We start from the raw sequence: 25,291 nt of genomic DNA on the forward strand, positions 1-25,291 counted from the left end.
TTTATTTTTATGTTTGTATTTGTATTGTTTGTGTTTTTGCATCCGCTGCGTAAAACATATGCTGGATAAGTTGGCGGTTCATTCCGCTGTGGTGACCCCAGATTAATAAAGGGACTTAGCCGAAAAGAAAATGAATGAATGAATGTTTGTGTTTTTACCAAAATTGGTTCAATTCCTTGTCAACAGCTCCTATAGAAATATTATTCCCAGGAAAAAACATGACGTGATCAATACATATTTTCCCTACTATATACACACACAAGCACATAATACATAATTCAAATACACACAAAACTATAGCTTTATAATACCGTGCACACACATACCAGATCAAGATAAAGTGCATACAAAGTGCATAAAGGGCAAATGTAACTTGCAGCACCTTTCATTCTTTCGAATTAATCCAAAAGCTATTTCTCCAAACGTTTCCTTTCACGTGCTAATGTACTGTAGATTCAATCACATGCTGATGAATTAAAACACTTTTAATTACTTTTATTAAAATTGTACGACTAAAGCACTGTTGTATTTTTGATCATAATGTTTAGTCTTTCCTCTTTGGAGCTTGGGTTCTTTCTGCTTTTGTGGACTTGCTGCTGACAGAAGCTCTTCGCTTCACGTTTGAACTTGAGGTGGATGTTCTTCCAGCTGGACTGTGAGTATAACGTTTATGTATCGTTCTTAGGTCTCCACAAACTATTAGGTGTTTTAAACAGTATTACCATGTGAATGCACTGTGTGATGCAATCGCAGACTGGTTTGCTGCTAATTCCTGCAACACTATCTGTATGTGAAAGCACAGTTCTTGAGTTTCCTGTTGAACAAACATCAACTTCCCTGTTTAAAATTGTAATTTAGGTTTGTGTAATTGTAACTTCTAGTGAAAGTCAAGTATCCTGAATATTCTTACAATATGTTATTTTCTTTGTGCTACTAGCTCTGAGAGTATTCATTATGAGAGATTGGCAGGTAGTGTTTTTTTTTGTTTTGTTTTGTTTTTTAATAAGAAAGACCTGTAATAACTGTCATGCGTCAATCAGTGAAATTGTGACACAGGTCTGAAGAAATCTCCCAAGTATTTCAAGTGTTACTATCTCTCATCTTGACATTTGACATCCTTGTTGATTCATTCATGTTCACTGTTTCACAAGCATCACAGCTTTTTATAATTCCATTTGTATCAATTTTGTATCTTAGAAATGGCGTTTAATTGAGTTAGCATTAGCTGATTTTTAAGAGATAGTTCATACAAAAATTCTTAGGGGGGATAATGACTTAACTGATTATCTAAAATTGCATAATTTCAGAAACAAATAAACAAATAAAACTTGCTACTCATGCCTGTTTCTCAAACTGTCACTTGAACATTGTTTGAGCCAAGTTGATTTGAACTGCTGTTAATGACATCATACTAGTGATGGAGGAGTAATTTCTACTAATTAAAAGCTATAGAAGTTTGTATTCTAGCATACTGCATGCTACTGTAGCTTGCTCAGTTTGATCATATTTGCATTGCCTAGTTAAGCCAATACATCATATTAGGAAGAAACCATTCGAACCATGCCTGGGCGTGTCTCCAGGTTCAAGTATGATTGCTTCAAATCAGGCCCAGGCGAGGTTCAGTTGGCTGGCCCTGGCCTGGTTGAAGAGCTGTAGTTACAAACAGACACAACGAAACATTAAAAATTGGCTGTGGACCGGTTGGCTACTTTGTATTAACTACAGTTGAAGTCGGAATTATTAGCCCCTCTTTGAATTTTTTTTCTTTTTTAAATAAATCCCAAATGATGTTTAACAGAGCAAGAACATTTTCACAGTATGTCTGGTAATATTTTTTCTTCTGGAGAAAGTCTTATTTGTTTTATTTAACATTATTTGTAAAATAAAAGCAGTTATTAATTTTATAAAAACAATTTTAAGGTCAAAATTATTAGCCCCTTTAAGCTATTTTTTTTTTTCGATAGTCCACAGAACAAACCATCGCATACAATAATAACTTGCCTAATTACCCTAACCTGTCTAGTTAAAATAATTAACCTAGTTAAGCCTTTAAATGTCACTTTAAGCTGTATAGAAGTGTCTTGTAAAATATCTAGTAAAATTTTATTTACTGTCATCATGGCAAGGATAAAATAAATCAGTTATTAGAAATGAGTTATTAAAACTATTATGTTTAGAAAAGTGTTGAAAAAAAATCTTCTCTCCGTTAAACAGAAATTAGGAAAAAAACAAACGGGGGGCTAATAATTCTGACTTCAACTGTATGTCTTTGAAACGCATAAAACAATGTTTTGGAGAATGTTCATAAATGTTGGTGACATGTATGGATAAAAAAAAACCTGAGACTGGCAAAACATTTCTCAGAATATCTTCTTTTATGTTCTATACAGTAAAGAAAAGTATACAACTTCTAATTTCTGAGTAAACAAGTTATTTTGTGAGAATTATTTTTGAGAACATTTCACTTTAACATTTTCATTTAACAATTACACTTTCATTTTAAAATAGTCAACATTTAGTTCATGTATTTGATCTTTTTCCTCTTTTTGTGCTCAACAATTGTTAGATGAAGTGTGTGTTGTTTAAATCAAGGAAGGTCAAATTGTCTGGGACTTTTTTTTTTTTTAATCTAAATTTGAAGCTCTTTCGTCCACTTTTGGCCACTTCAGCCTAAAACATGATCTTTATGGGATGTGTTGTGAGAAAGCACACCAAAACAAAATGTTTATACATTGTGGTGTACTAAAACATGAATTACGATCACAATCTTAATTGCCTTCCACATCCTTTTAAATTACTTGCTTTCAGTGGGCTTGTAAGTCAAAAAAACATTGGCTTGTTTGTTTGTTGAATAGTTTGTGCATCTTACTGAGTGCTTGTGTCCAACTGATGTAAAGTTTACATAAAATGAGGCTTATGTTGCGTTTGGTTGATAACAAATTTGCTGATCTTCTTCAACATTGTTCATTATTATCCTGTTGTTGCGGCGTGTGCCGAGCACATCACCTGTGCCTGAACTTTCAGCAGAGTTCTTCACGCTGGAGAAGTGGGTGCCAACCTGCCACTTCATCATCCTCATCACCTTCTGCTTGTAGCCTTTACATGCAAAGAAGTAAACAAAGGGATCCAAGCAGGAATTCAAGTTCATAAGGCACACCGTGATATGTAGAGAGATCTGAAACGACTGCAGTTCCTTGCAGTCCGTTTCATAGAGAAGCTTCCGAATCATGTATTGCAAGATGTCTATGTGATATGGGCTGAAACAAACCACAAACACAAAAACCACGCCTGCGATCACTCCTCTGGCTTTTTTGGTCTTTCCGGAACGTTCCGTCAGTTGGTTCGACTTTGCCGCTTGACGTAGTTTGTGAGTCAGGATGGAATAACAAGCAATGATTGTCAAAACTGGGATGCCAAAACCTAAAACTACTGCCACGATCAGCATGTAGGGCAGCCCTTTGAAAACACCCTCAAAATTGGGGTATTCCATACAGGTGATGCTGCTGTCAGGCTCAGTTTTGGTCAGGTCGATTGTTAGCAGGGGCAGCGTCTGGGCCAGCACCAGCAGCCATATTGCCAGACACACAAACCGCACATTTTTTGCCTTTCTCAGTTTTGCCAGTCTCGCAGGAAACACTAGAGCCACAAAACGGTCCACAGCCAGACATGTCATGAAGTTCACACCAGCGTAGCAGTTTAAATAGAAGAGCAGTGCTATGGCTTTACACAGTACTTCTCCCATTGGCCAGTGAAAGCCCAATCCATAGTAAACAGCTCGTAGAGGAAGCGACAGGCAGAATAAGATATCAGACACAGCCAGGTTGGCGGAATAAAGTGTGATTGAATTAATTTTGGTGGTGCTGGAGATCACCACATGGAGAGCCAGAGCATTTCCTAAGAGTCCCACTGGACATATGATAGAATAGGCCAGCGGTATGAGAACCCGGGCCACTGGGCGATGATCATACAAGTTGCAGGTGGAAGAGAAGTTGTCTGAATCAGGACTCATCATAGTTATAAACAGAAGACCTCACTGCAAAGACAGAGGAAGCAATGTTTGGGGTCAGTAAGATTTAAAATAATATATGATGTATTATAATTCATCAAAGTTCACCAAGTCTGCATGTATGCATTTTATAAGAAATCTAATGAGTAAATAAAACATTTACATTCAATATTTTAGCATTTTAAAAGGCTGTTTATTATCGTAAAGATGCCATTCTTCTGTTCAGTTTTATGGTCCTTATTAATAATGATAAATACTGATTTGATGCACTGTTTGACACTGTTTAATATTTTGCTGAACATTTTAAACCTCAATACTTTTAAGGATTTTTTTGAATGTTTATTTGACATGAAAATCTTTATTTTTATCAACGAAATCATTAGCACTCGAAAAGTAAGTGAAAAAATGAAAAAGCCTAAATTAACATGGCTTTACTATTAACAGAAATCATATAGCACCTACACATTGTGGCAACACTTCATCGGGTTAACAAAGTTCAGGTGCTTCTGGAATTCATTTAAACACTATAGTCACATGACTCAACTGTATATCTAAACAATACTGAAAATGATATATCGAACACAATAACAGTCAACATAACAGTCATTGTTAATTAAGTAATGGAAGAGGGAGTGAGAAAAAAAATGAATCCCTCTATAAAACACATTAACTACCCCTGAAGATCTTTTGTTTTGATTTTAATTGTATCATTATGAATGCATTTGGTCTGTTTAATTAATTTAATATTTTCATAGTTGTTTTTGCAATAAAATATTTCTGACCCCATGGTATTATACTCAGCTCTTGATAGTTTGGTTATTTAGTAAATGTAGACTAGTGTAACTTTTCTTTGAAGCATTTCTCAGCAAGTTTCTGTTGTTTTGTCTGCATTATCTGATTTTTTAGTGTGTGAATGAAAAATAAATGACAGTTTTTAAACCCTTTAAGATTATTTATGACATTTGTAAAAAAAAAAAAAAAAGAACAAACATATATATTTGAAATATGTAATAAACGATTTAATAAATAAAATAATAATGATAAATGTATCCAGTAACATTTTTCAATAAGACCCAACTAAAGCATTATTTGGCTTAGGCATGGGACGATAAACTTTTTCAAGGCATACCACGGTTTGAGAAAGTCAAGGTTTTAAAACCAACAAAATTTTTTGCTGTACCTTTCCTAAGGTATGCGTATGATTTTTTATTTCCATTTTTTTGTTTGTTTTTTTACGATATGTCAAAGATGCTGTTTTAAATTGTGAAAAAATCTAAATTGTGAAAAATAAATAAATGAAGACAGCAGAAGTCAATTATTCATTTTAATTATTTAACCTGACATGTTTACTGTTCCAAAATACATAAATGTTTATTAAAATAAAACATGTTGTGTTCAAAGGGAAACAAACTTTTTGTTTTTAACGCAGACATTTAAAAAGAATATATGTTAGAGCAGTGATCAAAATACAATCAAAGCGTGATATTTTTATCCAAGGATATCATACCATCAGACTCTTATACTGGCCCATGCCTAATTTGGCTACAGTACATTAGTTCTCAGTAACATTCAGATTTCAGCATTTATTAAAACAGTATTAAAACTAAAATATCTATTCACATTGTTTAAAAGGTTTTGAACAGACAGGAACTAACATCCAACAGTAAAAATACAGCACTGTATTTGTTTTAACTAATGTAAAAAGAGATTCATTAATTCATTACTTAATGTTATACCTTATTGTCAAATTTTACCATATACACAAAAGGCTGCTTTATACAAATTTAGCTGTTTATTGGACCACTTTTATTGTAATATTTAATTTTACACTAGTTATATATTTACCATAAAAGTTTTTTTTGTATTTTCACACATTGTTACAAACATTTATTTTATTTTCTCTAATGTTTGTATTATTTAATAAAATAATACTCACCAAATTACATAAAGCAGATTTTCAGCTAGACATCGATGCTATTCTCTCTTGCTATTTTTTAAATCTCATCTCACTTTTAAAATGTAGCTGTGTAATGTGTGAAAGTGATCTCTTCCTGCTTCTTTTTCCATTTCTGCTGCTCTTTTCATCACTTTCCTTTTGCTTCTTTCAGTGTCAGCGTGGGGGGGATGTTTAACTCTTTTTGGAGAACTGAAATTATCTTGTGGCTTTTACTGAGACATCTAGCCTTTTTTTTTTACCAAAGTATTCATACAAGGAATCTAGGAGTTATAATGCGAAAATAAGATTTTCTAGTCTTAACTTAAAGGCTAGTTTACCCATTTTATTTAACTATGGTGAAATTTGTTAACCGTTGTTGCTTCATTTTTTTTTTTTTTTAACTAAAATTTGACATTCAACGTCTTGGCTCATCTGCTTAAAACTGCAAAACACAGTGAGCTCGGTTTGTCAACAGATAGGATTAGAAGAAATAGAGTTTAAGGTAGAAGTAAACTATGTAATTATTTTGTAATTAATAGTTAAATCATATAACATTGTCATTTCTATAATATGTCTCAAACATCCCCATAAAATAAAGTGCATCTGCAAAGTATTCATAGCGCTTCACTTTTTCCAATTTTTTTATGTTACAGCCTTATTCCAAAATACACACAATACCCCATAATGACAATGTGAAAAGAGAGTTTTTGAAATTGTTGCAAATTTATTAACAATAAAAAACCTGAAAAATCACATGTACGTAAGTATTCACAGCCTTTGCCATGTAGCTCTAAATTGAGCTCAGGTACATTCTGTTTCCACTGATCATTCTTAAGATGTTTCAGCAGGTTAATTAAAGTTCACCTGTGGTAAATTTCGTTGATTGGACATGATTTGAAAAGGCATACACCTGTCTATATAAGGTCCCAGGGTTGACAGTGCATGCCAAAGCACAAACCAAGCATAAAGACAAAGGAATTTTCTGTAGACCTCCGAGACAGGATTGTCTCGAAGCACAAGGCTGGGGAAGGTTACAGAAAAATGTCTGCTGCTTTGAAAGTTCCAATAAGCACAGTGGCCTCCATCATCTGTAAGTGGAAGATGTTTAACCACCAGGACTCTTCCTAGAGCTGGCCGGCCATCTAAGCTGAGTGATCGGGCAGAAGGACCTTAGTTAAGGAGGTGATCAATAACCTGATGGTCACCCTGTCTGAGCTCCAGCGTTCCTCTGTGGAGAGAGGAGAACCTTACAGAAGCACAACCATCTGTGCAGCAATCCACCAATCAGGCCTGTGTGGTTAAGTGGCCAGACCAAGTGTGCCACACGCCTGCTTTTGAGTGCAAGTTTCGGCCGTTAGATCGCTCTTTGGGGACTGGCTGCAGTACAAGTCATAAAACCTGCCTCCTCCATGTTTATGAAGGAGACTTGAGCCCAAATAAGAAAATTAAATGACACTTGCAATAAAATGTCCCGAAAGATTTCAATTAAGACACTGGTTATCATGCTGATAGGTGCAGATCTTCATTTTTGTAAAGAGTATGTTTTTAGCCAGTAATTTAATGCTATAAAAATCAGGTGTGGCATCGTGATTGCCTTTTTTTCAAAGCAGACGTCGGAGTTTTGTGGTGAGATTAAAGTGTTATTATTCAATTTCTGTGTTATTTTACCATGATAAAATGACTTGTTCAGCAGTAAACTATACTTTCTGACATACAGGATCTGGTGGAACACTGTTTATTCGGTAAGGTCAGGGCTTTATCGGGCTTTATTAGTTTGCTGATACACGCCTAGCCATGATGGCGAAAATACAGGTGATCGCTATCTAGCAGTAATTCTCTTTATGGGCCTAAAATAATAATTAGGAAGACAAAACTAATGTTAAGCGATCTCCACATTGATCTCCTTTAAAGATAGCTGAACTTGATTTAAAGGATGTCTCTGCATTTTGAGTTTCAGCATGTTATTGAGTTAATCTACTGAATTTGCTGTTATAAAATAATAATGTTCTACAAACTGAATCTTAAATAACAAATAGAGCTGTAAATGTTTTATAATATTTATATACATCATTTACTGTTGAGTTTTATTTGAAAACTCCTAATAAACATTAAAATGAATTTAAATTCCTCTTTGCCAGATATAATTAAGGCTTTAAATAAACCAAATGAAAATGGAGGCAAAAAATTATAAACAATATACAAGCGATGTTGCAGGAGCTGAAAGACATTAGTTGATGTATTAATACTGCGAAGTTTATCATACAAATTGACAAGAATTATTTTATATAGCGCATGGATGAGATATGTAAATACCCTGTTGATATTTAGAAATCTTGCTGTATTTATCTTTTAAACACATGATTTTTCCCGCATGGTAAATCGCTATCAATCGTGTGTGTATTTTGGGTCCTGTTGATTGCTAATTAAAAATAAAAACCTTTCTAAAAATGTATGTGTTGTTTATATGTTATTTCTTCCCCTGTGAAGATAACAAATACCAACAACCCATTATAAGAGAAATAGTTTTTTGTGCTCATAGCCGAGTCTAACTCAGGCTGGAGTGTATGACAGATTGTTTAATGAATTTATGAATTTATGATAAATTTAAGTGTTCACTATATGATCCACCTGAAGTCATTCAAATATGTTGATTTGCTGCTATATTATGATCAATTATTTATGGTTCGCAGTCATTTAAAATGAATAATTGTTATTAATAACAATGCTAAGTGTCATCTTATTTTTGATTAAATAGGTTCAACCCTGGTGAGCAGAAGAGAATTCATTTTAAAATGTTTTTAAACAAAAATCGTAACTGTTGCAAACTGTTTGACATGTAGTGTACAGTCTTTTTTTCGTTATCATAGATAATATACACTGTGCCATTGGTGCTAAAGAATTTGAATGGTACCATTGAATAGTGTGTTTTCTCCTGAAAAAAAAAAAAAATTAAATGTTTCCTATTACCTTACCTTTTTTTTTTTCTTTGTGTCTTCTCAGGCTGGGTCCAGTCTTTGCTCTGTTTGTGCCTTTCTACAGCTCTATCCCACGAGTTCATGTCACTCAGCTGCTCGGACACTTCTCAATCACAAACAAGTCTCTGACATACATCGTGGGTGCACAGGTTGGTTTAGAAATCAACAGTTTCTGAAGCTCCGTAAAATTTCCTAATTTACAAGTGTATCTCAAAAATGTAATCTGTGTGAGAACTAGTAAGTGACATTTTAGTGACATCTGTAACACCTCTGTTGGTAAGCAAGTTCAGATTAAAAAAGGTTTCGAAAGACTAATAAGAAGGGTTTTTTTTTCTTGAAAAAAAATGTTGCAAGAGCAGATAAAATGATTGTGGTGTAACAGACTGATGGCACATGAGAAAACAGAACATGAGAAGTGGTTCTTTGTGGTTTTTTGCTTTGGTGCTTCTGAGCTGTTTGAGATATTAGCGATAACAGAAGTTGCTGCATTTTATTGCAAAAACATAAATAGGATGGGAACTTTCGACCTTTCAAAAAATGTCACTTTTTTCAACATTTCCACATAAAACTAACAAATGCCATTTATTGATCCAATAATGCATTATGGTTTTATTTGTTTTATTCTTGCATCAAATTCAACTTTCTTTGTGTTGAGCACTTGCAATTAAGGTTGATTGTAATTTAGCTGCGCTGGTTTAGAATGTTTCAGCTGTGTTTTGTAGATGTGAAAGTGCTTTAAATAGTTCTGAACTTCTTTTGTTCTTTTGTTTTCTGCTGTCATGTCATCAGCTCTTGACCTCAAGTGCCTACATGTGGGTCGTTGCTTGTAGTGGACTGGTAAGTATAACATTTCTGTGCTGCCTTGTTTTCTGACTCGGCCTTGTGTGATTACATATACACAACAGTGTGAATACATATACTGTAGTGTTGGGTTGTCAAAAGTATCGAGTTCTGTCCAATCGATACTGATATTTTAAAAATGTCCATTTTCTGCTAAAATCTTAGTGCTATTTAGCACGTTCTTAAACACTTGATTGGCCATTGTGTTCACATGTTATTCGCCGTGAAGTTCATCGCTTTACCTCATTTCACCACTGTTCACCAAGTACAAACACAGATACACACACTGTAGCATTTCAAAGCCATGTAGATAAACCTGCACAGACCACCTCAGGGCCACTAAACTGCCAGGACCCTATGCACTTGGTCAACCTTTTCCCCCCACTAAAGTCTGATTTATGCTTTTGCCTGGCTCTGCAGCACAAGCGAGAAGGGTCAGGATGCAAATCTTTTGCAGTTGCACCAATGCAGTAAGCCGAGTTCAATGCTTTTTAATGCCCACCCTTACACTACCCCTGACAGTGATGTCTAGACATGGGACGATAATCGTTTTCAAGGTACACCAGGGTTTGAAAAAGTCAAGGTTTTAAAACCGTCAAAATTTTCTGCTATACCGTTCCTATGGTATGTGTAGACATTTTTATTTACGTTTTTATTTGAGCTTTTTTAGGACAGAAAGTCAATGATTTATTCTACTTATTTAGCCTGACATGTTTACTGCTCTAAAATATTTTAAAAGTTTCTCAAAATAAAAAATATTTAGTTCAAAGGGGAAAAAACTTTTTGTTTTTTACCCAGGTATTTAGGCTGCTTTCACACCAAGACTTTTGTTTTACAACCTGCCGCGTTTTTCCCGCTAGCAGGGTTCATTTGGCATATGTGAATCCAGCAATCGTGCTCTGATCCGTGCCAAAACAATTGGTCCAAGACCAGCTAAATAAGGTGGTCCGGGCTCGATTAAAATGAAGTCTGGAGCGCATCGATTGTAGTGAGAACGCAATATGATCCAACGAACTAACCAACCAGCTATATCACAGTGTATTATGGATATGTAATAGGCATATATGGCTATATGAAGAGAGAATGATGATTGGGATGGGATGTCATCATTCATAATGGTAAATGTGCGTTTCATGTCAAATACAAAGTGAAAGCATGCTGAACTATTAATGACATTAATGTTTGTCCGTTAGGAAAATTGACTGAACTGCAGTCTTGGGTTTATCTGTATTTTTCTCTTTAATGTAAAACCCATCATGCATAATTCTAGCAAAAGGCTATGTATGAGAAAGTCTTACCTCTGGATTCATATTTGGTGATGATGTCTGTTGGTGTCACCATTCAAAATCAAAGTGCAGCTTTTCATTTATAATGTCTTACATAAATTAAAATAAGGGCGCATGACAGCTGAGAGTGACTCTGAAAAATAAACGGTGGAACACTGACCGATGTGAGGAGAGTTTACTCGCACATGACTTGTTTTAACTATTTTGGTCTGTTTAGAAACTTTGCCGTGTAAAAGCGAACCGCACCAAGAACAGATTGGAACATTGTAACAATTTTTATCATTGTTTTGGAACAAAACAATTGATCTGCAGGTGTGAAAGCACCCTTAAAAAGAACTTATTTTAGAGCAGTAATCACAATACCATAAATATAAACATGATATTTTTATCCAAGGTTATCATATGTCAGAATCTTATACCGGCCCATGCCTAGTGACGTCACTAGCTCCATTGAGTGCATTGTATCTCTGAGATATCTCAGCTTGAATCCACAAGGCTGTATCCAGATACTATTGGTGCCTCTGCTGACTGTGTGCGCACAGCCAAGAACTGTACTATTGCCATTGTACTATTATTTGTAACAACAGGGGGCAACTTGGAGTAAAGGTCATGATGAAACAGTGGTAAAGAAGAAGTCAGCAAGTGGAGATGGTAAATTAATGTGTAACTTAGGCTACATTTTATATATCCAAGCTAAATGCGTACCTGTGTCTTTTTTACAATGAAAATAAAAAACAAATTTTTTAATTTTTGTTTTGTTTTATTTTTTGTTTTTATAAAAACAAACTTTACACAAAATAAATGCATTGTTTGTCCTGGAAGCTTCAAAGGACATTTAAAGGACTTCACATCAGGTAGTTGTTTTGGATTTCTAAAGGAGTTGCACATGTAAATTCCCCCAGACTCAATCCAAATCATTCATCTTTGGATGCAAGCCATGAGCAAAGTTACAAAAACAGTTGTGCGCTCCGCCTGCAGATATCATGTTGTGTGAATCTAAAATCAACCTTCGCCAACACTGAGATGATGTAAAATTCGCAGTGCTCACTCAAGCGAACTAGCGGACACATTGAGTATAAACCAACCTTTATGACATCGCTGGTTTGTTGCCGTTATTAACTTTCACAAACTCATTTTCACACAGGGCAATGTAGTTTTGTATTTAGTTTTTCCTTCAATAATAAAAAACTTCATTTCATGAACATCATTGACTAATAATTACATTTGTTTGACGATTTGAAATATTAAAGTGTGACAGACATGCAAAAAAAGAAACCAGTAAGGGGTCAAACACTTTTTCACACCACTGTACAGGCTTAAAGGATTAGTTCACCCAAAAATGTCAGTCAGCAGACAAAATGCACTTACTATTGCCCAAAGTAAACATGTACCCTGATCTGATGTGGAATACATAGATGAACAAAGTCGTTTTTAGAGTTATTACAGTATAATAAGTTGACTTGGTAATAAATGTATAATTCTTTTGTCATGTTACATTTCATCACATTTATTGTGTATGATTTAGATATTTCTGCCTTATTGGTAACACCTCTATTTTCAATCACTCATTTCCAGATCGCAGGCATGTTGTATTACAGTAATAAGTTGGCAGTCCAGAAGTTCTTGCGTGTACCTGGATGGGCAGCTAGATGTGGTTCACTAATTCTGGAGCCAATCTTCTCCGATTCTGAGCCCACGGCAGAGACCCCGCTGGGGATGGGGGCTACTTTAGACATCCAGAGACAGCAGAGGATGGATATGCTGGACCAGCAACTGCTCCTTTCTCAGCTGGCACACTTCAGGAGAAATGCACAGCAAGAGCAGGCTCAGGTACTTTTGCCATACTTTAATTTAAAAAAAAGAATAATTTAGTTTGACTTGTTGAATACCTTGGTCCAGAACAGCCTAGCTGGGCTTAAGGAGTGGGCATTAACAAAGGTAGAGAGGGTTATCTAACACAGTGGTCTGTCACCTTTTTATCATCACTGACCGCTCAACACTTTACAATTTTACCGTGGACAGGGGAACCTCTACTGAAAACAATGAACTTGCACAAACTCTGGAAAATACACGATGTGCGAATGGCCCCTATAATGCCACCGTCTTTTGGGATCTCCAGCAGTTGATCGTCTTGCACAGACATGCTGGATTCACCTGATTTGTTGACAAATGGGTTGCGGATCTATTCCTTGGAAGTTTGTGGGTCCTTCACTGGGGCTTTTCCCCATAGCAAAGAAACTTTCCAAAGATGTCTGTCTCTCACTTTGGGCGCTCAAGTGACCGAGATGTAACCAAGAGATTACAGTCATTTTTCTAAATAAAAGATTTTTCAAGATAAAACATTGTTCAGACTCAGATAATAAATTAAATGAAAATAATTAACGATTTTTTGTATGGCCCGGTACCAACTGATCCTTTGACCAGTACCGGTCCGCAGCCCGGTGGTTGAGGACCACTGATCTAAAAAATGCTAACATTAAGCTAACAACATATAAATAAGACATTAGTTTAGAAATCCAAATTTCTGTGTTCTTTTGACATGAGATCATTGTACTATAAAAACCTTATGTATTTAAAATAGCTTGCTGACATCAATCTACCTAAAAGACTTTTTTGGAATTTGCCACAATTCAAAATCAGATCAAAACCTGCTTTACATTACTGCTTGTTTAACCCAGCTCATATTCAGTCTGTTGTATGCTCTGAAAACAAGGTTCTGCTTAAGTCCTAAGTTTGATAAAAAATTATTAAATGAAGTTCCACAATGTGTCAGTTCAAGTCTAGGTGTCAGCCCAGGAGGTTTCAAGCACTGCCCTCCTCTCCGCAAGCTGAGCTTCCTTCAACACACCTGCCTGGAAGTTTCTAGTATACCTAGAAAGAGCTTGATTAGCTAGTTTGATTGTGTGTAATTGAAGTTGTTACTAAACTCTGCAGGACACCAGACCTCCAGGACTAAGTTTGGGCACCCCTGTTTTAAACATTTAAAATTAATCATATATATTTGGCTCAAATCACACTTTCAAATCCAATAATGTGTGATCTTATACAAATCATATTTTATTTAGGATTGTTCACTTAAGCAAACAAAGGCCCAATCCCAATTCTACCCCTTAGGCCTTCCCCTTACCCCTCGTTTTGCTCCATTGAGCTCAATGGATACCACTTCGAACGAAGATTTTTCAGGACCACACTCGAAACCAAGGGGTAAGAAAATTTCCAAGAATACACCGGCCACAACAGCAATATCGCTGCACCCGGAAGTAAGGAGATCCACAAATTACTATTTTTTTGTCATTATTACAAATTTTTACAATAAACAAACAAACACGTTTTAATATATTCATGATCTCGTTCGTGTTTTACCGTCATGCTTTTATAAAAAAATCACTAAAATAAAACCCGCTAAATTTCACGATCTATAATCCCTAAAAATAACTCCTGTATAGCAGTCTCACAACATTCTGACACTTGATGACACTCGAATACCCTGTCAGAAAAGTCTAGTGGCTGGAAATGACCTTTTTACAGTGTCTGCTATAATGTTAATGTTGTTTTTTGTGTGTTCACACAGATGAATATGGCTACGGTGTACATGCGCAGTATAGTTACAATCTTATTGCCACATTAGATCGTTATGATAACATAATATATGCCTTATATATGATTCCTGAAGATAAATACCAAAAAATAACACAACTGGAATAACTACAGCAGTCGCGATCATCTGATCTCATATGAAGCAAGAGATCGCGATGACGTGAGCATGTACTGTAGTGCTGTCCCAATTCTTAGGGGTAAATTTTTAAGCCCTTCCCTTTTACTCTCGTTTTTAAGGGCCAAGGGGGAAGGGGTAAAGGTACAAAAATAGAATTGGGATTGGGCCAAAGTCTCAACTTGCAAATTCAGTTATTTTTTTAAATGAGAGAAGCAGTAATGTCTTTGAAGCTCTTTAATGTGGTGTGACAGATTACTGAAGTTGTGTCAGTTCAAGCGTCACATCAGCTCATCATCTTTTACTGATGTGTATCATGTCTCGATCAGTGTTTCAACTGTGGAAACATGCCAGTAAAACAGCTTGAAAACAATGTCACAGCATTACAGAAAAGTCATTTAATGTCAATGAGCTAATTAGCTGGCTACAAAATTTTAATTATAGAGAGAACAGTTTTGCAAAATATATCCACTCTATTATATTTGAATTAAAAAATAATTTATGTTTCACGACATGTGGAGTGTCTCAATTCCTATTTCAGTCGCATTTATGGTTTGTACCGAAACCCGGTGTTATTGTAGCACTGGTACCTTTGTAATTGGTATGTACCGGATCAAATCAGCATATGAATTTCGGTGCCTAATTTCGGTGCCACTGGTGCTGCGACAAGGCACACATAGGTACGCGTTGTCACACCATCTCTCGCATGATCAACACGCATGTTCATCAAATTTGCTTTTAAGCATTCTAAAGCGTATTTTACAAGCAAGTATTCTGACACACCATGTGAAGCAGATGATTTACAAAAGTTGCGTTTAATGGGGAAACACGTCAAACTTAATGACACATTTCAGGGCTCAAAGGCTCTGACATCATATGGCACTTTCAATGAGTACGTACATGGACACCAATGCTCTGATTTTAATATGATTTAGACAATACTCTGATTTAGAGTCTAGACTACCATGTAAATAGTGATTTTTGATAACCTTAAAAGGACCACGAGACACCTGCGTCACGAAATGCGCAGGGTTTTTTCTTTTCATTTAACTTGCGGTATCAAATTCCGTTAAAAGAGCACTCTTTCACCAGTCCCCGTGTCAACAAGCTTGGTGCTGTGCGCATTAGCCTAGTTCCCTAGTCAGAGGTTGATGCCCAAATTGACACAGGTAATAGCGATTTTAACACTTTTAATATAGAAAGTGCTAGGCTATGCAGAGACCATTATTAATCAGAAATTGAGTGTACATAGTTTTAGGTTAGGAAATGCATTATTGAATTTACAAACAGTCGGCAAGTACCAAAGAACAGATGTAACACACTGATCAAATGTAGTTTTCAGTCACGCTCATGTAAGTCATATTTAACTCGTTTAGTTTTGCCTTCATTCATTTTTGATTTTCGTCTTCAACACATGATACATTTACAACACATTTTTAAACATAATAGTTTAACTCATTTCTGATATCTACTTTTTTATCTTCCCCATGGTGACAGTCAGTGCATAACATTTTACTAGTTATTTTGCAAGAAAATTGTATTCAGACAAAGTCTCTTTAAGTGTTTTATAGTGTTTTATTCAGATTAAAGTGTAATTTAAAAACTTAATCAGTTAACTACCAAAGTTAAAATAATTAGTCAAATTATTTTGTAACTGATTTGTTGTGTATATCAAAAAATATACATTAAATATTTCTTAAGGAGGCTAATAATACTGACCTTAATTTGTTTAATTAAAAACTGCTTTTATTCAAGAAACAAACAAGATATACAACTTATTATGACTCCAGATAATTTTTTTTTTTAGGAAACACTGAACATTTTCTGAAACATTATTTTAAATGAATGGGAGGGCAAAAAAGCAACTCATGTAAACACCGTGATCATATTATTGTCTTATTCAGATTAAGGCAAATCATTAGATTACTGATAACCATGTAAACATAGTCACAAGCCCCAACCCTAGAAAAAAGGAGTTAAGCATTTTCATGACAGCCTTTTCACAGGTTAGTAGTAAGCTAATGTTATTTCATAATGCAAATCTTAAATTCATGCTAACCAACAAATGATCAAAGGAAATGTATTAATGTAATTCAAATATATGACATATGAATTGATGTTTACTTAAAAACTTAAATTATATTGTTCAATTAAAGTTATTTTTTAAAAGATTTCGTCAAGTTAAAGATTTTTCTAGAGTCCTCCACCATAATTTTGTGGCTCAAAAGTATCGATTCAGGCACCGGTATCAAAATAATCCCAAACGATACCCGATTTAGCACCGTTATTGAAATAATCCCATACGATACCCATAGATAGTTGCATTATTGCTGTGCAGTACAGACATGTAAAGACCATTTTTAGCCGCATTTTGCGACAAGACATACATACACGCTTGTTTGACACTTTTTACAGTCATTGGTTTGACAGTATTCTCAGCACCTACTGAGTCAATAAAGTACCGCAGACGCACACATCTCCTCGAGACTCATCACATCATCATCACTGAACACACGTTTATGCTGTCCGGGCAAAACATACGTTTTTATTTCATTCAGCGAGCGGTAATAAATAACATTAAAGGGCACCTATGGTAAAAAATCTACTTTTCAAGCTGTTTGGACAGACATATGTGCATGTATGGTGTATAGACTGTCATATTGGGGTGATATAAGCACACCCAGTGCTTTTTTTCAATTTAACAACATAAAAAAACGGTGGACCAATTGGAGCTGTTTTCAAATCGACCGCTCCTTGACGTAGGAGAGCGGTCCCCCCGCCCACCAATATTGATTGACAGGCGCGTCATCATATCCTCAGTTTGTTAATTCACGTCCGCCATTTTCAGCGTGACTGGAAGCGATATCACTAAAGGAACACCCTAGCTCTATTTTTAGATGCAAGGCTCATTGGGCTCAACACAAGAGCAATATTCTCCACATTACTGTTCTAATCGAAATTATTGGTTGTATCTTTAGGTAGGTTTGCAAACATGTGTACTTCTCATTGAGTCTACCTTATACTTCAGCCAATTGCATTTCTCGCGATCCCAGAAGCTCCATGTGATCTTAACTAGCATGCGTTTTAGAATTCTAAACATAGGTTTCTATCAGGGTACACCCAAGTTGACGGCTGGGCGCCGCGGACCACTGCAAAAAAAAACCTATGTTTAGAATTCAAAAATACGTGGCGTGACGATTCGGGACACTTCATGCTTCTGGTGTGCCACAGAGAGTGTCTGGTGTGCCGTGTCGCGGCTTCGAGCTGCGCATCCGGTGCCTCAGTCAAAGTTAATTCAGTGTGCGTGGTTATTAGTTTCTGTGTACAAGCTCGGCACTTGAAACTAGCACACAGTTGGCTGTAAAACTGTACAAAGACTCAAATGATTTTGTACTCTCTGCTTGGTCTGTGTCAGAGTCGAACATGTACGACTGAATGGTGATCCTCTCTCTCCTTCTCCGTCTGCCTGTCAGACTCTGTTGCAAACGCAGAGCGGGTGAGCTCATGGCCCCGCCCCCTTGTTACGTTGGCGGGAAGCCGAAACTAATTTACATGTGAAGCAACACACCTATAAATCAGCGAACTGTGGACACGCCCCCTACATGACACTTTTTAACACATTATAATAAAAAAATCTGAATTGTGTTTTGAACTGAACCTAAACTGGCACACTCAGAAGAACCATAATATTTATATTAAATCATAAAAAAGAGGTCAACTATGTGCTCTTTAAAACAACTCTCTCCCATCAGTCCTTACTTCATTGTTGCATCCAGTTCCTCAAAGTGACTCATGGGGGCATGAATAAAATGTTGCTGAATGAAAGAGAAACTGCTGTAATTTTTAAAAAGGAAATACCAAAAATTTCATAATTTTTTTTAAGTTCAAATTGTGGAAAGTAGTTAGATTTTTCATATGAAGTCAGTCAGTAGAGTTTCTAGCTAAATATTTTGCAGTGTTTGCATGTCCTTTACGGCATTCAATTTATTGAAATAGAAATAAAATACCATTCATTAAATAATAAAATAAAACTAGATATTAAAGTTTGAGGACAAACTTTATGGTGGCTTGAAAAGCCGAGTCTGATTTAGCATGTTACTAGCCTGAATTAGCAAGTAACTAGCATGATTCTAACATAAATTAGCATGTAACTAGCATGATTCTAGCATGAATTAGCATGTTACTAGCATGTTTCTAGCATGAATTAGCATGATTCTAGCATGAATTAGCATGTTACTAGCATGTTTCTAGCATGAGTTAGCATGTTACTAGCATGTTTCTAGCATGAATTAGCATGTTACTAGCATGATTCTAGCATGAATTAGCATGTAACTAGCATGTTTCTAGCATGAATTAGCATGTTACTAGCATGTTTCTAGCATGATTTAGCATGTTATTAGCATGCTTCTAGCATGAATTAGCATGTTTCTAGCATGAATTAGCATGTTATTAGCATGATTCTAGCATGAATTAGCATGTTACTAGCATGATTCTAGCATGAATTAGCATGTTACTAGCATGTTTCTAGCATGAATTAGCATGTTACTAGCATGATTCTAGCATGAATTAGCATGAATTAGCATGTTACTAGCATGATTCTAGCATGAATTAGCATGTTATTAGCATGATTCTAGCATGTTACTAGCATGATTCTAGCATGAATTAGCATGTTACTAGCATGATTCTAGCATAAATTAGCATGTTACTAGCATGATTCTAGCATGGATTAGCATGTAACTAGCATGATTCTAGCATGAATTAGCATGTTACTAGCATGTTTCTAGCATGAATTAGCATGTTACTAGCATGATTCTAGCATGAATTAGCATATTACTAGCATGATTCTAGCATGAATTAGCATGTTACTAGCATGTTTCTAGCATGATCTAGCATGTTACTAGCATGATTCTAGCATGAATTAGCATGTTACTAGCATGTTTCTAGCATGAATTAGCATGTTACTAGCATGATTCTAGCATGAATTAGCATGTTATTAGCATGATTCTAGCATGAATTAGCATGTTACTAGCATGATTCTAGCATGAATTAGCATGTTACTAGCATGATTCTAGCATGAATTAGCATGTTACTAGCATGATTCTAGCATGGATTAGCATGTAACTAGCATGATTCTAGCATGAATTAGCATGTTACTAGCATGTTTCTAGCATGAATTAGCATGTTGTTAGCATGATTCTAGCATGAATTAGCATGTTTTTAGCATCATTCTAGCATGAATTAGCATGTTACTAGCATGATTCTAGCATGGATTAGCATGTTACTACCATGATTCTAGCATGAATTAGCATGTTACTAGCATGATTCTAGCATGGATTAGCATGTTACTAGCATGATTCTAGCATGAATTAGCATGTAACTAGCATGTTTCTAGCATGAATTAGCATGTAGCTAGCATGATTCTAGCATTAATTAGCATGTAACTAGCATGTTACTAGCATGATTCTAGCATGAATCAGCTTGTTTCTAGCATGAATTAGCATGTTGTTAGCATGATTCTAGCATGAATTAGCATGTTACTAGCATGACTAGCATGTCACTATCGTGTTGCTAGCACCTTTCTAGCAAGATTAGCATGTCAGTAGGAAGTTTAAACTGTTAGCATGTGTTAGAAAAGCTAGTCACAGTCTCTGGGACAGTTGCTAGGGTGCTGAAATTGGTTGCTAGGGAGTGGCTAGTAAGTTTAAAGGTAATCAGTGATTGGCTGCTGGCTAGACTGAGTTGAATGAGGCCAGACTCTAGTCTGTAGGACAGTCTGATGCAGAGTTATGAGCTCACAAAGGTTGATCCAATGTTAAGTAAATGGGAGTCTTTTACAATGGAAGTCTATGGGACAGTTGCTAGGGTGCTGTAAGTGGTTGCTAGGGAGTGGCTAGTAAGTTAAAAAGTCATCCGTTATTGGCTGCTGGCTAGACTGAGTTAAATGAGTCCAGTTAGAAGTCTGTAGGACAGTCTGATGCAGAGTTATGAGCTCACAAAGTTTGACCCAATGTTAAGTCAATGGGACTTTTGGGATTTTTCTGGGTCGTTTTTCGGAAAACCCAAGGTCGGATCAGTTAGAAAAGATATAGCAACCCGAGTCAGACCAGTTCGAAGGTTTGACGAAAGTTTGAAGTATGTAGCTTGAAAGGCCTAGGAGGAGATACACTTAGAAATTAGTCTCAGAAGAAGAAGAAGAACTAGATATTAAAGTTTGAGGACAAACTTTATGGTGGCTTGAAAAGCCGAGTCTGAATTAGCATGTTACTAGCATGAATTAGCAAGTAAGTAGCATGATTCTAACATAAATTAGCATGTAACTAGCATGATTCTAGCATGAATTAGCATGTTACTAGCATGTTTCTAGCATGAATTAGCATGATTCTAGCATGAATTAGCATGTTACTTGCATGTTTCTAGCATGAGTTAGCATGTTACTAGCATGTTTCTAGCATGAATTAGCATGTTACTAGCATGATTCTAGCATGAATTAGCATGTTACTAGCATGTTTCTAGCATGAATTAGCATGTTACTAGCATGTTATTAGCATGATTCTAGCATGAATTAGCATGTTTCTAGCATGAATTAGCATGTTATTAGCATGATTCTAGCATGAATTAGCATGTTACTAGCATGATTCTAGCATGAATTAGCATGTTACTAGCATGATTCTAGCATGAATTAGCATGTTACTAGCATGTTTCTAGCACAAATTAGCATGTTACTAGCATGTTTCTAGCATGATTTAGCATGTTATTAGCATGATTCTAGCATGAATTAGCATGTTTCTAGCATGAATTAGCATGTTATTAGCATGATTCTAGCATGAATTAGCATGTTACTAGCATGATTCTAGCATGAATTAGCATGTTACTAGCATGTTTCTAGCATGAATTAGCATGTTACTAGCATGATTCTAGCATGAATTAGCATGTTACTAGCATGATTCTAGCATGAATTAGCATGTTACTAGCATGATTCTAGCATGAATTAGCATGTTACTAGCATGATTCTAGCATGGATTAGCATGTAACTAGCATGATTCTACCATGAATTAGCATGTTACTAACATGTTTCTAGCATGAATTAGCATGTTATTAGCATGATTCTAGCATGAATTACAAGGTTACTAGCATGATTCTAGCATGAATTAGCATGTTACTAGCATGTTTCTAGCATGAATTAGCATGTTACTAGCATGTTTCTAGCATGAATTAGCATGTCACTAGCATGTTTCTATCATGAATTAGCATGTTATTAGCATGATTCTAGCATGAATTAGCATGTTATTAGCATGATTCTAGCATGAATTAGCATGTTTCTAGCATGAATTAGCATGTTATTAGCATGATTCTAGCATGAATTAGCATGTTACTAGCATGATTCTAGCATGAATTAGCATGTTACTAGCATGTTTCTAGCATGAATTAGCATGTTACTAGCATGATTATAGCATGAATTAGCATGTAACTAGCATGATTCTAGCATGAATTAGCATTTTACTAGCATGATTCTAGCATGGATTAGCATGTTACTAGCATGTTTCTAGCATGAATTAGCATGTTACTAGCATGTTTCTAGCATGAATTAGCATGTTACTAGCATGATTCTAGCATGAATTAGCATGTTACTAGCATGTTTCTAGCATGAATTAGCATGTTACTAGCATGATTCTAGCATGAATTAGCATGTTACTAGCATGATTCTAGCATGAATTAGCATGATTCTAGCATGAATTAGCATGTTACTAGCATGTTTCTAGCATGAATTAGCATGTTATTAGCATGTTTCTAGCATGAATTAGCATGTTGTTAGCATGATTCTAGCATGAATTAGCATGTTTCTAGCATGAATTAGCATGTAACTAGCATGATTCTAGCATTAATTAGCATGTAACTAGCATGTTACTAGCATGATTCTAGCATGAGTCAGCTTGTTTCTAGCATGAATTAGCATGTTGTTAGCATGATTCTAGCATGAATTAGCATGTTACTAGCATGACTAGCATGTCACTATCGTGTTGCTAGCACCTTTCTAGCAAGATTAGCATGTCAGTAGGATGTTAAAACTGTTAGCGTGTGTTAGAATAGCTAGTCACAGTCTCTGCGACAGTTGCTAGGGTGCTGAAATTGGTTGCTAGGGAGTGGCTAGTAAGTTTAAAGGTAATCAGTGATTGGCTGCTGGCTAGACTGAGTTGAATGAGGCCAGACTCTAGTCTGTAGGACAGTCTGATGCAGAGTTATGAGCTCACAAAGGTTGATCCAATGTTAAGTAAATGGGAGTCTTTTACAATGGAAGTCTATGGGACAGTTGCTAGGGTGCTGTAAGTGGTTGCTAGGGAGTGGCTAGTAAGTTAAAACGTCATCAGTTATTGGCTGCTGGCTAGACTGAGTTAAATGAGTCCAGTTAGAAGTCTGTAGGACAGTCTGATGCAGAGTTATAAGCTCACAAAGTTTGACCCAATGTTAAGTCAATGGGACTTTTGGGTTTTTTCTGGGTCGTTTTTCGGAAAACCCAAGGTCGGATCAGTTAGAAAAGATATAGCAACCCGAGTCAGACCAGTTTGAAGGTTTGACGAAAGTTTGAAGTATGTAGCTTGAAAGGCCTAGGAGGAGATACACTTAGAAATTAGTCTCAGAAGAATAAGAAGAAGAAGAAGAAGAAGAAGAAGAAGAATAACTAGATATTAAAGTTTGAGGACAAACTTTATGGTGGCTTGAAAAGCCGAGTCTGAATTAGCATTTTACTAGCATTAATTAGCAAGTAACTAGCATGATTCTAACATAAATTAGCATGTAACTAGCATGATTCTAGCATGAATTAGCATGTTACTAGCATGTTTCTAGCATGATTCTAGCATGAATTAGCATGTTACTAGCATGTTTCTAGCATGAGTTAGCATGTTACTAGCATGTTTCTAGCATGAATTAGCATGTTACTAGCATAATTCTAGCATGAATTAGCATGTTACTAGCATGTTTCTAGCATGAATTAGCATGTTACTAGCATGTTTCTAGCATGATTTAGCATGTTATTGGCATGATTCTAGCATGAATTAGCATGTTTCTAGCATGAATTAGCATGTTTCTAGCATGAATTAGCATGTTATTAGCATGATTCTAGCATGAATTAGCATGTTAATAGCATGATTCTAGCATGAATTAGCATGTTACTAGCATGTTTCTAGCATGAATTAGCATGTTACTAGCATGATTCTAGCATGAATTAGCATGTTACTAGCATGATTCTAGCATGAATTAGCATGTTATTGGCATGATTCTAGCATGAATTAGCATGTTACTAGCATGATTCTAGCATGAATTAGCATGTTACTAGCATGATTCTAGCATGAACTAGCATGTTACTAGCATGATTCTAGCATGGATTAGCATGTAACTAGCATGATTCTAGCATGAATTAACATGTTACTAGCATGTTTCTAGCATGAATTAGCATGTTATTAGCATGATTCTAGCATGAATTAGCATGTTACTAGCATGATTCTAGCATGAATTAGCATGTTACTACCATGTTTCTAGCATGAATTAGCATGTTACTAGCATGATTCTAGCATGAATTAGCATGTTACTAGCATGATTCTAGCATGAATTAGCATGTTACTAGCATGTTTCTAGCATGAATTAACATGTTACTAGCATGATTCTAGCATGAATTAGCATTTTACTAGCATGATTCTAGCATGAATTAGCATGTTACTAGCATGATTCTAGCATGGATTAGCATGTTACTAGCATGTTTCTAGCATGAATTAGCATGTTACTAGCATGTTTCTAGCATGAATTAGCATGTTACTAGCATGATTCTAGCATGGATTAGCATGTTACTAGCATGTTTCTAGCATGAATTAGCATGTTACTAGCATGTTTCTAGCATGAATTAGCATGTTACTAGCATGTTTCTGGCATGAATTAGCATGTTACTAGCATGTTTCTAGCATGAATTAGCATGTTACTAGCATGATTCTAGCATGAATTAGCATGTTACTAGCATGATTCTAGCATGAATTAGCATGTTATTAGCATGATTCTAGCATGAATTAGCATGTTACTAGCATGATTCTAGCATGTTACTAGCATGTTTCTAGCATGAATTAGCATGTTACTAGCATGTTTCTAGCATGAATTAGCATGTTGTTAGCATGATTCTAGCATGAATTAGCATGTTTCTAGCATGAATTAGCATGTAACTAGCATGATTCTAGCATTAATTAGCATGTAACTAGCATGTTACTAGCATGATTCTAGCATGAGTCAGCTTGTTTCTAGCATGAATTAGCATGTTGTTAGCATGATTCTAGCATGAATTAGCATGTTACTAGCATGACTAGCATGTCACCATCGTGTTGCTAGCACCTTTCTAGCAAGATTAGCATGTCAGTAGGATGTTAAAACTGTTAGCGTGTGTTAGAATAGCTAGTCACAGTCTCTGGGACAGTTGCTAGGGTGCTGAAATTGGTTGCTAGGGAGTGGCTAGTAAGTTTAAAGGTAATCAGTGATTGGCTGCTGGCTAGACTGAGT

At 35.8% G+C, this 25,291-nt stretch overlaps 2 protein-coding genes across 2 annotated transcripts in view; one reads left to right on the plus strand and one right to left on the minus strand.

Moving 5' to 3' along the window:
• ubac2 (UBA domain containing 2) overlaps positions 1-25,291 on the plus strand; it is a 44,884-nt gene that overhangs the window by 10,896 nt on the left and 8,697 nt on the right. Inside the window, exons 4-7 of the mRNA XM_056458568.1 lie at positions 549-655; positions 8,943-9,066; positions 9,707-9,754; positions 12,619-12,873. Coding sequence (XP_056314543.1) covers positions 549-655; positions 8,943-9,066; positions 9,707-9,754; positions 12,619-12,873 — 534 coding nt within the window. The remainder of the gene's footprint in view (positions 1-548; positions 656-8,942; positions 9,067-9,706; positions 9,755-12,618; positions 12,874-25,291) is intronic.
• Positions 2,498-6,065, minus strand: gpr183b (G protein-coupled receptor 183b). Its single transcript, XM_056458555.1, has 2 exons — positions 5,943-6,065; positions 2,498-4,033 (listed from the first exon to the last, which is right to left on the minus strand). The coding sequence occupies exon 2, from the start codon at positions 4,010-4,012 to the stop codon at positions 2,915-2,917; it is 1,098 nt and encodes a 365-aa protein (XP_056314530.1). The 5' UTR covers positions 4,013-4,033; positions 5,943-6,065; the 3' UTR covers positions 2,498-2,914.

The sequence above is a fragment of the Danio aesculapii genome, chromosome 1, assembly GCF_903798145.1.
Source record: "Danio aesculapii chromosome 1, fDanAes4.1, whole genome shotgun sequence".
Lineage (NCBI taxonomy): Eukaryota > Metazoa > Chordata > Actinopteri > Cypriniformes > Danionidae > Danio > Danio aesculapii.